The 16,501-nt window shown below is 38.6% G+C and overlaps 1 protein-coding gene across 12 annotated transcripts in view; it reads right to left on the bottom strand.

Annotated features, from left to right (window-relative positions):
- The window catches only part of PPP1R9A (protein phosphatase 1 regulatory subunit 9A), a 261,698-nt gene that overhangs the window by 38,854 nt on the left and 206,343 nt on the right, over positions 1-16,501 (bottom strand). For all 12 annotated transcript variants that reach the window (XM_073333895.1, XM_073333897.1, XM_073333905.1 and 9 more), the window contains 4 exons: positions 10,249-10,302; positions 7,352-7,581; positions 5,433-5,529; positions 5,153-5,324 (listed from right to left, as the gene is read on the bottom strand). In XM_073333895.1, the coding sequence (XP_073189996.1) occupies positions 5,153-5,324; positions 5,433-5,529; positions 7,352-7,581; positions 10,249-10,302 (553 nt within the window). The remainder of the gene's footprint in view (positions 1-5,152; positions 5,325-5,432; positions 5,530-7,351; positions 7,582-10,248; positions 10,303-16,501) is intronic.

Consider the following 16,501-nt stretch of genomic DNA (forward strand, 5'->3'; position numbering starts at 1 on the left):
CTCCCTGGAATGCCCCAGAAGAGACACATCTTTTGAACTACCAAAGCGCTCAGCTGCCCTGTGTGGTCCAGGCAGAAATGCCTGCTCAGAGTGTCTGCAATGATGTTTTGCAGACCTGGTAGATAAGCCAATGAGATGTTGACTTGGTGCAATATCAACCAATTCCTAAGTTTTATGGCTTCTGGATTTAAAGGATTGGAATCTTCCTCTTCCTTGGCAGTTTATACAGAACCTAGCTGCTCTGTTGTCCTACCCTACCTTGGGTAGGAAATGATGCCAAGTATTCTGAACTGCCCTGAGATCAAGCAGATTGATGTAAAGTGATGACTCCGGGGGAATCCATTTGCCTTGCACTTTTAAGTCCTGGAAGTCAGCTCTCCAACCTAGCAGGTAGGCATCAGTAGCAACGATCTTTGTAGGGAGTTGACACAAGAATGGAGCTCCCACACAAACCTTGTGAGGGTCCTTCCACCAACTCAGAGAGTCAAGAATTTATCCTCCCTCAGAACACTAAGTTATCCTTAAAGCATGAGTATAGGCAGAAGAGAGACACGGATATGAAAAGAAATATGGAAGCCCACAAACTCTTTTTATATATTTATTTAATTTACAACTGAATTCTTTGTTTTTTCATTGTCAAAACTGCAAACTCAGCCTGAAATCTGAAAGTCATGCTGGGTTCTTTCTGTTTTTTTGCATTAGCACAAATAATATGCTGCAGTCAAAATATAACTGTTTTTCAATAAAAGTTGTACTTAGACTATAATGTTCAAATCTGGGCACCTAAATCCACATTTATACACCCAATAAGTTGTCTAACTATTCAGAAGTGGTGAGCACTACAGCTGATCGTGAATTTTCTAATGGAATGTTCTTCCACTGTAAAATGCTTTTTTGCTTAATATGAAACATTTTGCAGATGTGTCAATTTCAATGAAATGTCATCTGAAACAAAAAACCCCAAAGCATTTTAAAATAATGTTGAAAAGTTCCATTTCAGCATTTTCAGAATGGAACATTTCAATTTGTTGTTTCAAAATTATGTTTTTGCTTAGAAATTCCTTAAATTTAAATTATAAAAAGTTAATTTTCTTAATGCTGTAGTTGGAATTGTGATCAGTCCAAAACAAAACAAAAAAGTTAAGTTTGTTTTGCAGGAAATTTAAAATTCTCTGTTTTCGTTTTGTACCAAATTCCCCTCCCCCTCCTCAAAATGCAAGTGTGGCATTTCCCATGAAAGGGAAAATCAGATTTCTGCTTAGCTCTACTGAACAGCCCTAGCTCCTATTCTTACCTGCACACTTATTAAGCCCATAGATCTGTGACTGTTTAGCCCTTCTGAAAAGCAAGCACAGTAATTTGGTGCCTGAATATGGAATCAGATGTCTAACTTTCTGTAACCAGTTTTGTTTGCAGTGCTGTAGCCATGTACCTTCCAAAGAGTTTTGGGTAGCTCAAAAGCTTGCCTCTTTTACCAACAGAATTTGGTCCAACCTCAGCAACCAATTTGTAAAACTTTAGCCTTAGTGACTGGTGCTTAGTTACAATGATGGCAAGTGCCTTAGAACAGATTTCAGCTCTGCATCTATGGCTATATTGCTTCTGTAGTAATAACAATTGTAGAGATTCATTTTTTGTCAGCAACATATGCAGCTGTGATGCAGACACACAGAGAGCAAGTATGCTGAATACTTTTCAGAAGAGGATCTTTTTTACACAGCCAGTTTTCTGACCCAAACCACTTTTTAGCCATTTTTGTCAACAGTTGCACTAAAAACATTACTGTAAATATCTGATGCAACATATAAACGTTCTTGTAATGATAAGTGCATCTGTAAATTTCAGAGATTTCAGTATTATAAATGCTTACTAGAAAGGAACATTCACAAATTCTGATTTATGGGAATGAATTCTGCAATATGGCAGAACAGTTTTAGCAGGACAATCTTTTTTTTCTTATGTTAAATATAATAATTCAGCTTGATTTGCTTGCAGAGAAATATTTAGTTTGTGTTCACACCTGAAGCAATTGTTAAAATATCAATAAAGCGTTCATAAGTCTGCCAAAAATCAACACATCAGGAAATCTAATGCATTCTTCTATGCCAAAGAGGATTTTTGTTTTAACTAGTCTTTATTATTATTTAATATTCATACAGCAGCAGCGCCCTTCATTACACAAAGGTTTCGGGTGCCTCTGTGACCTTTGTAAAATCAAGATTTATCTGTATAATTAATCCCCAGTGGCTCTTAAATGATTATTTGATAAGGAACTTGCATTTCATTCACACATCGCTCAATCCTGAAAAAAAATGAGCACCTTCTGTAAGGATCCTGTGGGCATCAAAAAAGGTTGAGGGTACTCAGAACTTTGCAGGAACTGGTCCAGAACGCACTGCAACTGTTAGGCTACTGTATGGTCTTGGGAAGCCAAGAATAAGGGTTTTCACAAGATTATTTTTGTTTGGGTTGGAAATGACCTTTAGTGGGTCTTTTCCCCTTCTCACCTTCCTATCTGTCATTGCAGGATAGATTTAACTTCTTAAAGTCTTCATGATAGCATCATTAACAAAGAGGACTCGTCAACCTTCCCCGACAGCTTTCTTGACCACTTTACTATGCTTATGGTTAAAGTATTTTATATACTTAAATTTAACACACATTTCCCTTAATGCTGGTTAAGTCCCATTAATTTCTTGCTCTGTCCTTTGTTCATTGATAAGAATTATTATTCCTTGTATTCTTACAACAGTTCTATGTGAGTTTGTAGAGAGTTATCAAGTCTCCATCTCCTCCAGACTGAATATGACCCATGTTTCTATATTTTCTCAGAGGTGTTAGCTGCAAGATCATCTATCATTGCTGAACTGCCTTCACTTTTGTCTACTTTATAAAAAATAAAATGCTGCTCAAACATCAATGGAGAACTCAAACTGACTTAAATGGGAACTGAAGTCCCAAATAAGGCCTAGCCAATATTTAATAGAAAGGAGCAACTGCTTCACTGATTTCATTCTGGAGACTCTTGTTAATACAAGAGTATGACACAGTATTGGGCTTTCTGCTACTAATCTGTATTGTTTACTCAAACAATTTATCATCTATTATAATTCTCATGCCATCCTTCTTTGTAGTACTAGTGCCTGGCCAGTCTCCTCCTATTCAATGTGCATTTGATTATTCCTTATTTATTGGGAAATGGGGATAACTAACGTTATACTTTCCAGACCCCCTGTGTCTTAATCTTGTTGGATTATAAAGGAGAAACCTGATAAGTTGCAGTGAAGCTGTAACATTAGAGCCATGAAATGAGATTTTTTTTAAGTGTGAAGAAAAGCGTTGGACTATGACATATTAATCAATATGGAAATGATCATCAACCAACTATATGATGCTGGACTAAGTTACTTCCAGTGCCACCTACCCAGCACCCCAGAAATGAGCTGTCCATAGCTATCTTAAAACAACTGTAAATTATAACAAATATTTTGTTCATTAGAGAAACAACATGGAGAAAAGCAAAGCTTGCATTTTGTGTATGACTTTAATAAAAACACATTTTTCTTATTAAAATCTTATGATGTTTTTGAATATATAAAACACAAAACAGGAAATCCGTTACTAAGGTCATATAAACACATTTTGGGGCTGATGACATCACAAACCATTTGAACTTCACTTTCATGGTTAAGATGATGTCCTGATATGTCAATGCAACTTTATAATTCAGATGCCTGTGTACTATCTTCCATTTGTGTACACACAGGTGAGTATACATACACACTTATGTACATACCTATCTATTGCGACAAAGTTCCTCCTCTGCCTTGGTGAGTTCTGCACTTTCTGGCAGATTTGCTCACCTCAGAGGTTCACGGCAGTCCTCAGTTTGGCTCCTTTTGTTAGTGGCACAAACCTGCCGTTTGCTCAACTAACCTCATCACTGGCCAGCATGGTGAAAAGGAGAACAATCCCTGCAGTCTCTGCTGATCCACCTAATGGGTCGGGGGACAGGTCAGAGACCGTCCCCTCTGGTGGGACCTACAATCCATGTCAACTCCTCTTATATCAAATAGAGAGTTGGGGGATGGGGGGAACCCAGGCCTGCCCTCTACTCCAGATTCCAGCCCAGGGCCCTGTGGATTGCAGCTGTCTCCAGCAACAGTTACGTGACAGTTACAACTCCCTGGGCTACTTCCCCATGGCATCCTCCCAATACCTTTTTTAGCCTCACCACAGGACCTTCCTCCTGATGTCAAAAATGCTTATACTTCTCAGTCCTCCAACAGTACACCTACTCACTCTCAGCTTCTTGCATGCCTCTTGCTCCCAGCTCCTTGCATGGCCTCAATAACTGAAGTGAGGTCCTTTTTAAAACTAGGTGCCTTGATTAACCTGCCTGTCCTAATTGATTCTGGTAGCTTCTTAATTGGCTCCAGGTGTCCTAATTAGCCTGCCTTAATTGTTTCCAGCAACTTCCTGATTGTTCTGGAACAGACTATGATCATACTCAGGGGAAAGGGACCTGCTTAATCTGGGGCTAATGTATCTACCTTCTATCACTCTCCTGTAGCCATCTGGTCTGACCCTGTCACACTATTTATAATATAGATATATTTAGTACCCGTATTCATACACTGTATATACACACAGCTTATTTGTTTATTTTTTGTACAATCAAGAGATTCATTTATAAGACATTTTATTATATTTTTCTCATTTTGGCAATTTTGTTCCTGTTTGATCTTTAGTAAATTTGGTAATTATAGACAGACCTAGAACACAGGAAAAAACACAATCTTGCCTTACTTTATTGAAACAACACAAACATGGATGAAACTTAAATGTTGTAGGCAATTCCACTGATAATTCATTGATGGTTTAATGAATATATAATGACCTCTGCTTTATTAACAGGCCTCCGTCACTTACACTTACTGATGAATATTCATTTTACAGCTGTTCTGTAGTGCTGCGCTGCCACTAAATAGTATAACACAAAGTGTTTGCTACCAGATACTGCATTTTGGTGAAAATGACAGGATTATGATGATATTCATTTATTCTTTACTATAAATTCTTAAAGTCACAACTATGATATTCATACACAGCAAATTAGATTAACAGGAGTTTAGGGTTGGTTCAAACAAACCTTGACTTAAGCCATCCAGGCAAGACACTTGCTGTACATCTAGGCTCTCCACTGGATCTCCTCTGGAAACGTCTCCAAAAGATGTTTGCCTTTCAAAAATGTTGTTGTTATTGTTAACCTGGCTCCCATTTTGCTTCAACAGCCTGAAAACTTCCGCTTCCAAGTCTCTAATCTAAGAGAAATACATCCAATTATTAGCCAAAATGAACAACTAGCATTTTTTCCAGGCTATCAGACAGCATTGCCTTATTGTTCACACACTTGAGTGAACATTACTCACACGAGCTTGTAAGCCTTGAACCTCTACAAGGTGCGCTTTCTCCAGTTCTTCTATTTTTTTTCGCTCAGCTTCCTGGCGTTTGATGAAGTCAAGTTCTCTTAAGGGAAAAAAAAACATTTGCTGGTATCAAAGCAATCACAGGTTCAAACAGGAAATTAACAAATGTAATGGCACATTAATATACCCGTTTGTTTAAAAAATAATCCTTAGTTAACAGGCGATTTGGTACTAATCCGATAATACTAAACATGCAGCTGCAAGTAGGAGAAAATAACTGAGCAGTTATCAACCCAAATGAATAAACTGTAAACATATTGTAGAAAACTAATTAAGGTAAAAATCCCACCTATTCAAACTGTCGACAACAACTGTGTTGAAACTGTGATAAACTAAATTAACCTTTTCATAATTTGTACTTATAAAGCATCATTACTTCAAATTATGTTGAATTTTGCAGTAACAGTTGGGATGGAATCGCTCTGTTAGATATGAAAATGACTGGGCATCAACACTTAATTTACATCTCTAATGCATAAGGTACAAAACTAATTATCCAAAAATTAAAAGTAAATCAGTGAGGTAATTTAGGATTTTGAAGCAGTCAAAAATTATAGGCCACATCCTCCACTGCTGTAACTCTCGGTAGTACAACTAAAGCAGGTTCACACCAGCTGACGGTTTGGCCCTTCTTCAATTGTCTTGAAAAGCTGAGGCCATTATTGATCCAATGGCACCATTCACAAGAGATGCCAGTTAGTTCTTGTAGGCTGGCAAAATTCCACTGTGGTTAATGACATTTTGTCTATCTAAAATCCTCCTTGCAGTTTCAGTGGGATAGGGTATTCAATTCCTCTGCTAGGAACTGTCTATTGTTACTATATACTGTTAAAACAGCTGAGTTTCATTATAGAAATGGATGATTTCAGTAGCAGATGAAGCAATCCTAGTGTAAAATTTGTAAAATTATTTGGAGAATGAAAAGTGTTGTATAAATGTAAGAAATTATTTCTGAGATGTCAGGAATGGGGGGGATCAGGAGAAACTGACTCCTTGCCCCCCACCCCCCCGCCAACTGCTGAGGTACGCTCTAGTTGATTCAGCTCAATTCAAACATACTCAAGAGCCAGGAAGAAGAAAAACACAGCGTGAGAATGTCTCAATATGATCTGCTGCTTCATGTTGCATCAATACAAAACAATACTTAGTCAAACTGATGCAACATCATCATAACAAACTGCTGCAAATATGGCTCTCTAACACTCCAAAGACGAATACTGCAAATTAATTCATTTATAGTCATTTAAAAATATGCACAATGCCGATATTTTTCAGTAATAAAAATCCCAATGATTTTGATTGGGGTAGCCAACCTGCGCCTGAGAAGGAGTCAGAATTTACCAATGTACATTGTCAAAGAGCCACAGTAACACGTCAGCAGCTCCCCCCAATGCCTGCTGGCAGTCCCATTGATCAGCACCTCCCCCTCCATCCCCATGCCTCCCACAGTGTGCAGGAGGCTCGGAGGGGGAATGGGAGAAGCAAGGGCATGGCAGGCTCGGGGGAGGGGGTGGGAAGGGACAGGGCCTTGGAGGAAGGGGTGGAGTGGGGACAGGGCCTGTGGCAGAGCCAGGGGTTGAGCAGTGAGCACCCCCTGGCACACTGGAAAGTTGGCGCCTGTAGCTCCAGCCCCAGAGTCGGTGCCTGTACAAGGAGCCGCATATTAACTTCTGAAGACCTGCATGCAGCTCTAGAGCCACAGGTTGGCCACCCCTGGTTCTGATGGTAGTGAAGTGAAAAATGTTGTTTACCTTACAGGCCTTTAACACTGGGTTTCATATTTCAAGAGAGATGCAGGTATCTGACATAAACATTCCCTATCTGGCCACTATTTCAATTTTTGGCCTGTAGCAGCTGCTTACTTTTGCTGAAAGTCCTTGATCAATTTCTTTGCTTTGTTATATTTCTTCTCCAAAGCCTGATACTGGCTTTGAGTCTCTTTGAGGTGTTCATTCACAGTGTGACACAGGGTTTGGGCCTCAATCCAGTAGCTCTCTAGTTTCATCATCCTTTCCTTATTCTCCTCAATGTTCTGTTGCAGCTGGGTCTTCTCCAGTTCCCATCTCACTTTCTCATTCTCTGCAGCCTGTAGCTGGACACAGCAAATACAGTGGCTTGAGAGTAAATAGCTGCATTAAAAATCAGTAATTCAAGATGCTTTGAAATACTGAGAGGTGTGAATAGCAGTCTCTTAATGATTATAAAGGCTGTGCATTACTAATGCAAAGAGCATTCCTGTACAATGAGAAAAGGAGTACTTGTGGCACCTTAGAGACTAACCAATTTATTTGAGCATAAGCTTTCGTGAGCTACAGCTCACTTCATCGGATGCCTCCTCCGGATGCCGATGAAGTGAGCTGTAGCTCACGAAAGCTTATGCTCAAATAAATTGGTTAGTCTCTAAAGTGCCACAAGTACTCCTTTTCTTTTTGCGAATACAGACTAACACGGCTGCTACTCTGAAACCTGTACAATGAGAAATTCTAATACATGTTTGACACGGAAGAATAAATAAACTTAAATTAATTTGAGTCTTTTGCATCTGGCATCCATTGCAGCTTCTATGCTCCCATTGAATGTAGTAGCATTTTAAGACTTCCAGCTTTCTAATGTTGGTGCATTCTGGTGGTGTGCCTGGGACATAGTGGGGCACTGGGAGTGTATTTTACCTCATGTATCTGAAGCAGGTATGTTAGAAAGCACTATGGACTAAGAAACTCAAGATTTTTTATTATTAGAATTACAAATTGTAACTTTCATATTTGATTTTACCACAAAGCTATTTAGAAAACAATGGAGGAAAAGCTAATTATGTCTTATCTAGCTAACTGCCTTCTTTTTGAAATCAGAAACTCTTTTGAATTTGAAATTTATTGCACCACTTTTCATGCAATGATAATTTCTTAGTCATAATCTGCGTAATTTAGAAAGTTAAAAAGGCAGATTCGTATCTTAATACATTGAGAGAAGTATTAGTAGAGCTAATATTAAATTTTAATTTGGAAGGTTTTTTTAATTAAACAAGTTTTAAACCCAATATTTCAACTAATTTTTAAAGCAGTTATAAGAATAGGAAAAATCTGGTTCTAGTTTATAAATCTTAAACTTGGTTTATTTTTTAAATTATCAAAGAGATGATACTGATAGAGAAAGTCCATTATATTTATTGGGGTCTGTCTTGCAAGGGGCTGAACACTCTGTCCATGATCCAACCAAGCACTTAAGCACCTGATTAACTTTAAGGCTAAGCACAGTGGTGATCCCACTGAGTGAAATCTTAGACCCATTGAAGTGAATGGGCGTCTTTCCATTGGTCCCACAGACAGGATTTTACCCAATAAATTCAGAGTAGTTAATCCTTTTGTATCAATGGAAGAAAAGTGCTAGGTAAAATCTAGATATTATTTATTATTATTAAAACTAACTGCAGGCTTAAGTGCTTGGCTGGATCAGGGCCAGATTTCTCAGCACCTTGCAGATTAAAGTCCATACAATTTACAAAAAGCAAATAATGTTTTATGCACTGCCTATTTACTTATCAACAGCAGTTAACTTGTACTGGCAAATCTGTGAAGATATCATAAACAATGCACACAACAAACAGAGTAACCTGTAGACTGAACCTATTGTTTTACTGGCAGTTTAACAAAAACCAGCCCTGGCTCTACTAAAAAGTAAGGGACAAATGTATGGCAAAGAAAAAGACAATGACTCCAATCCTGCCACTGGTTCTGCAGAGATGAATGCCTACGTCCAGGATGTATTACAGGGAAGTCAATGGGGCTGTGCATGGGCACAAAGGTGTATCCATGTAGGTGCAATTGCTGGATCAGAGTCTAAACTGGAAGGACAGAAAGAAATGTCTGGCTTCCTAAAATGAAAGAACAATGAGAGTTCACATAAAATAAAATTACAATTGCCTTTTAACAGTAATCTTAGCTGATCTATTTGATAAACACTAAGCTAATTATATGATGGGTGTGGATGTTTGTAAGAAAAAAATCAGCTGAATCCTTTTTCAATTTTAAAAATTGCTCTTTTGTCTTCCTTTTATTTTCTTCTGTAAGGTATATAAAATGTTATTGTAAAACCTATTACTCAACCACTGAATCATTATCAAAAACTGAACTCCTCGTAAAGGTTACATTGGTATTAAAAGGCCAAACATAAGAAAATACATTTTCTGTATATTAATAAATTAAATCTAATTTCTAAGAGCCAAGAGTGAGATAATTTCCTCCATCAAATCAATCAGCTTTTGCCTTTTATAACACATTTTAAACCGTATGCAGTAATTTCTCTTGTATGCAAAAAGCAAATATTGTATCCAAATAAATTAATAGTTAAAGGAAAGGAAAATGCCAAAAGTCATAGGGGGAGAATAAAATAGTTAGTCTTCAGATCTCTACTGATCAGAAAACTATTAAGAAGGCTACAATTATTGAATATAAATATGATTTATGGAATTGTTAAAGAAAATGAATTAGTACAGTATAAAGCTAAAAATCTGTCTTTTAGTCATTATGTTATCCTTCAAAATGCACATTTAATGAAAACTAGATATTTTAGCAATTTCTCAATAGCTATGCTTTAGATTTTACTGAAACGTCTACTGGAAGACTTACACCCAAATAAGCTTAATTTGAGTTTCATTTTAATTAGTCTTTCTTAGTAAGAACTTTGGTTTACATACAGATATGTCTTCCATCAGATAAAAGGGAAAAAAATCAGCATGAATTAACTATGTATTGATCCTTACCTTTGTCTTCAGCTTTTGGATCTCAGCCTCTGTAACTGCATGCTTGATTTGCAACTAAAATTTAAAGCACAAAACAAACACGTGAACTAAGAGACTGAGTGCTCCAATATTTTTAAAGCTTGTGCTGCCAGTTGAATACCTTATTACACAGCAGAAGGCCTAGAGAAGTGCTGCAGTGCAGTACATTGTAAATTAAAATGTCTAGCCTGCAAAATGACTCAGTCTGTGCAACCTAATTAAAGACAGCGTTCTGCCTAACCACTCATAATTTCAGATTAGGACACCCAATCTGTCTGGCAAAAAGAAACATCTTGCACTTAAAAAAAAAAAGAAAGAAAAAGAAAGAGAGATGAAGATAGCTTTTATCTTGCTTGGTTTTGCTCTCCTCTGATTTGAATGTGAAAATATCCCAGTGCACGCTGGAGTTCATAGAAAGTCCCATTGATTGGATTAAGCAGGCATGTCACAGAAAGCAAATACAGAAACAGATGATTTAATAGCTCCAAATGATAGAGAAGCTTGCAGGGAGGATTCCACACATACAGGTATCACATGCAAGGGAGAGGAAAAAGTGGCGATCTTCTCATAGGTCTTGTCTCCATTGCAACAGTTAGCTTGAGTTACTCCACTTGACCTAGACTAATTTGAGTGAGGGCAGCCACACTGCAATACAACACTCGAGCTACACAAAGTGATTGGATTAGCATCTGATGAGCAGTGCTAATCTGAGCTATAGCCTGTAGCTGAGTTCACACTGCATTACTAGCTGGAGCATCAGCAGCACTCGAGCATCAACCTATACTTGATGGAGCATCTAGCTTTAGTTTAAAATGCCACTTAACTCAAACTAGAGATTTCTGTGTTTGGAGTCAGGTTAGGGTCAAAACTTGAGTTATAGTTCAAGAGAACAGTGCAATGAAGACAAGCGCTCAGTCTATAGTTTATGCACATTGCAGTTTCACTGGATCATCTGTGACTGTGGGAGTCCCGTGGAGAGGGATTATTTATTTTAATATATATATTTACATTTTCAAAAGACTGCCTATATTTATCCAAATGCAACTTTACCCTAAGGTATCTTAACCTTTATTATTAGGGTCCTAGCAAATTCACAGCAATGAAAAACGTATCATGGACAGTGAAATCTGTTTTCCCCCCATGACATCTGGTCTTTTGTGTGCTTTTACCCTATACTATATGGATTTCATGGGGAGACAAGTGTTTCTCAAACTGGGGGTCCAGACCCAAAAGGGAGTTGTGGGGGGGGGGAGGTCACAAGGTTGTTGCAGGGGGTCACAAGGTTATTTATTGCCACCCTTACCTCTGCACTGCCTTCAGAGCTGGGAGGCCAGAGAGCAGCAGCTGTTGGCCAGGTGCCCAGCTCTGAAGGCAGCGCTCTGCCAGCAGCAGCGCAGAAATAAGGGTGGCAATGCCATACCCTGCCATTCTTTGATTTGCGTTGCTGCTGGCAGCAGCGCTGCCTTCAGAGTTGAGCTCCCGGCCAGCAGCTGCTGCTCTCCAGCTGCCCAGCTCTGAAGGCAGCGCCGCCGCCAGCAGCAGCACAGAAGTACGGGTAGCAGCATTACAACACCCCCCAACCCCCAAAGTCCTTTTTGGGTCAGGACCTCAACAATTACAACACGGCAAAATGTCAGATTTAAATGCCTGACATCATGAAATTTACAATTTTTAAAATCCTATGACCATGAAATTGACTAAAATGGACCATGAATGTGTTAGGGCCTATTTATTATAGATTATGAAGGCTGAATGGCAGTTACTTCATAGTTAAGGTTGGGGTATAGTTTGTACTTAAAGCAGCCAGCCTCTTTCTTTTGTATGAAAAACAGAGTGTCTCTGCTCCAAATGTGCAATGCATAATCTCTGCATAATGCTTAAATTTGCTGAGGATTTTCAAGTAAATTTTGTTAATTAATTTCCAAATCTAATCAAATCAAAACAAGGTTCAAAAGTTTGTATATAATGAGAGTTTGTACATATATCTAGGGTTATGTAATTATGTTATTAACAAAAAATTATGTTATTCAACACAACTGAAACCTTATGTTATTCAACACAACTGAAACCATGCTTAGCCATTGGACAACATGATTTACATTAGCCACTTCCATTTTCTAACAGGGTATGCAGGAGCCTTTTGGACCCATTCAGGAGAGGCGCAAAACCTTTGTCACATGCAGTAATGCTCCCTGCAGCTGAAAATGGGGATTAACACAGAGTATGGGCACTGGGTTTTCCTAGCCCCAGGCCATTTGTGCTATGCTGGAGAAGATTAACTCTGGCAAAAGGAATGACTGCTCTCTTGGAGACCAGGATGTCTATAAAACAGGTCAGTCAGTTCAGGGCCAGAGCTCTTGAGCTGGCTGAATACATTTCAAAGTTAGGATCTGTGGCAAAAGCAACAGCTACGATGATCAATACCAGCATCTTTGCGAAAGTGCCCAGCTGGCTCAGGGGTTCCACTTTCACAAGGCACTGGCATGAAGATACTTTGCTTCATAAAAATAATAGCTACTACTTTGTTACAAGTATAACTCTATAAATGCTGCCAGACTATAAATCCCCACTCCCATCCCCCGCATTAGGCTCTAGCTTTGGCACATTACTAGGGACAAGTGACAATAGTGTTGGTGTGACTGTCCAGAACTGAGCAGAAAGAATAGTAGAAAGCAAATATGGTCTGTATGTGGGGGTGATGACGGTGGTGGTGAGCTTGGTGAAGCAGATGCTGGAAGGAAGACCTCTCTACTGGGGCAGAGATGAAGTTGTGGTATATATGGATGTTGTGCTATTGGTCAGGTGTGTGTGTCTCTGATGCAAGAGTAAAAGTATGTACAGTTAGGTGCCTTATTTTTCATTTCCTTATTTTGTGCTAAGTATGTTATTTATAGATCAACTTTAACTGACACACAATGTACTGTTTTTGCATATTACTATCGATACTTCCTCCAACAAGAATTCCTCCTTTTTCAAGGCTAGGAGAGGAAAGTTTATGGGCCAGATCCTTGGATGGTATAAATCAGGATACCAGCTATGCAGATTTACACCAGCTGAGGATCTGGATCTATAGTTTAAAAAGAGTTTCCCATTATTTGGTGACTCAAAACTTTTCCACACAATTAGATGACTCAACTGTATTTTATAATTAAAAAGAAAGAAAAAATATCTAAGGGAAGCTCTCCTGAGGGCTAAATGCTTATCCAATTGAGTTACAAAAAGCCAATAAAGATGACTCTAAATTATATGCTGTCATCTGCCATTCCTGACCAGGTAAGACTAGCAGAGAGATAAGGATTTCTCTGCATGCACATTGGCCCCAGTTCTGCAATCAATGGAAGTTTCATGCACAGAAGATTGCAGGATTGGGCCTAGAATGTAGAAGGAGGAAGCTGAGCTCTTGCCAATAGTACAGCTCTTTAATGTTCTTGCATATTCCGTTTCCAATCTATGGCTTTGGGGCACTGAGGAAGACAACATCCTGAGAAAGAGAGGATGAGTGCAGGTGGCAAAGAGAATGCTTTTGTGCGTATAGATATTTTTAATATATCTTTTCTTTCATACAATTACAAAGATTGGGAATGAGTCAGATAAAACAGAAACAAGTGCCTTCCTAGCTCCAATAGGAACATATAACTTAGGTTAGTGGTTCACTTAATTCACTTCACCTGCGTAAAAGCCAAGTAGTAAAACGTTATATGGGTGAGATGTGGGGAGATGGGCCAGGGAGACAAACTCTGTTAACTCTAGAGTGGGGTGCACAACTGTCGTGCAGCTTTCAATGGCTGGACCAGCAGTCACAGCTGCTCCTTCACACTGGCACCAGTCCCCACATGGTGCTTAACCAGTGATCCTCACTGCCACAGTACCTCCAAAGAGCTTAAGTGGGCCTTCCACCCTTCGATCACTAGATGTTGGAACTATATCAGGAAAGGAGGAATTTTTGGACTCTTCCTTCTCTGTCCAGATAGGAGTGGAGGATTTGCAAGGAAGATGTTATGTTTAGTATCTACAAGATGCATCCATAATGTGTCAGACTTCTGAACTCCTTCACACCTGGGTCCCTGCACTGCAAGGCCTGGATCAGGCTGGTAACTGTGAGTGGCTAGAAGAACTATTTCTCCTGCGGGTGGAAGAAGAACAGGAAAAATTAGAAGAGAGCCACCTCAAAAATATGGTGTTTGTGCAAACACCAAACCTTTACTTAAATCTGCTATCTCACTGCCTTGCAGTAAGATGAGATGAAGGGGAGGATGGCTGTATTAGACTACGTCCTTTCCAGAGGTAATGATGCAATGGAAAGTTCATGATTTGATGCCGTGGGCCATCTGCTTGCAGCCCCTCTCCATCCCTCCTATAAAAGGTCACAAGCAAACAAACTATATTTAGACTATTATTAAAGAGACTTATATCAAACAAACAAACCCAAAGCTGATGCATAAATTACAATCTGCTCAGGTACAGATGGTTTTATCTGTTATTTTTATGCTTTCTCTTATTAAGTAAAAAATGAATACTGATCATTCAGTCAGATCATTGAATCAGCACATGGTACAGCAGATCCCACTGAGGTAGAAACAGAAGCAGAGACTTTTCTCACAAACATACCAGCGTGTAGACTGGACATTTGGAATGTTTTTGTTTGGACAAAAGGAATTATGTTTTGCAATACAGAGAGCAAATATATGTTTCTCTTTGACTGAAGGTAGAGGTGTAATGGACCTTTTAGTATATTTGTGTTTTAGCACTAAATTAGGTGCTAGGTAAATGGTTTGGCAAGCAAATCTGGATCTTAGATATATCATATGCATGTTCCTTGGGGGGAACAGGTCGTGTATGTTTCTTTCTATGTTTTACACAATGCCATGTACATTCTTGGCGCACAAACATTATTTCAGATTTTTATATATAGCACCATAAGTTTTTCTAGTGCTATACAGGATAATTGTTAACAACGATACTTTACTTTATGTGAAGTATTTCATCCTCAAAAGTGCTTTACAAATATTAACTAATTTATCCTCTTGACAATGTAAATAGTACTGCCAATATTTTATCAAGAGAAAAAAGGGTTTAAAGTGGTTTGTCTAAGACCACAAAGAATCTGTTTGCAGATCCAGTGTTACATTTTTGTATTGCAATAGGAAAGAAACTACCTAAAAAAGTCTCTTTTCAAGTTCATTCAAAGTTCAAAGCGTGCTTGGCTGTGTAATTATGTTTTATTTTTGCCTACAAATATGCGTAGGTTACATTAAAAAAATCCAAGAAAATATATGTATGTATTCCAATTTCCTTACTAAAAGAAAATTGTGTGACAAAAGTATAAGGTTTCTAAATAAGAGACATGGCAAACTTATTGGAGCATATTTTTCATCTGCAACAGTTGAATTCAATTCAACTTACTAGGTCACACTGTTATGTTTGAAGATGATGTCCAATCCACTATTATTCAATACTGTCATATAGCTCCATGATAAGAAGAAGAAAGAATAGCTCCTCTCTAACTACAACCCCAGCAAACATCAGCGTGGGTATGAATAGCACCAGTAGCACATCTAATGTTGAACGAATTCAGGGCAAATGCCATTAAAAACACAACTAACTCTAAGTCAACAAAACTTAGCTATATCCTGTTAAACGCAGACAGTGAACAAACAACAAGGCTGTGTTCATATTTTGCTTATAACTATGTTGGTTAGCAATCAAAGATTCAGCTGTAATATAAGTAGTACTTATGTGGTTACAATTTCCTTCTCAAGCTCTCTTAGAGCCACCTGGATTTGCAGCTTCCCAACTCCCTGATTCTGATATCATCTACGCTGGGACTTTGAGTTAAGTAAACCAGTTCCATAAACAGTTTAAAGCCAGCTTGGGCATATTCAAACACAGTGTAGCCCAGTCCACACTGGCTGGCCTAACCGTTTAACAGACTTAATGGGAACTATGTTCAAGCACAGATTTCAGGGTAATTCAATTAAAGGCCCACAGCTTGCCCACCACTGCTTTGCACTTTGGATAGCCTTTTATACAGAGAGAACAAAATGGATGTAAACATTACCAGATCAGAATGGAAGCATTTTATTAAGCACTGTGCACTCATTTCAAACAGTTATCAATGACTACACAAGATGCAAGGTAGTGGAGAATCAGGCCACCAGTGTGGACAGAATTCAACACAGCAGCTCACCATTGTCTATAGTCTGGGATTTTAAAAACCAGCCATCACGATGAGGAG

Source organism: Lepidochelys kempii, chromosome 2, assembly GCF_965140265.1.
Source record: "Lepidochelys kempii isolate rLepKem1 chromosome 2, rLepKem1.hap2, whole genome shotgun sequence".
Classification (NCBI taxonomy): domain Eukaryota; kingdom Metazoa; phylum Chordata; order Testudines; family Cheloniidae; genus Lepidochelys; species Lepidochelys kempii.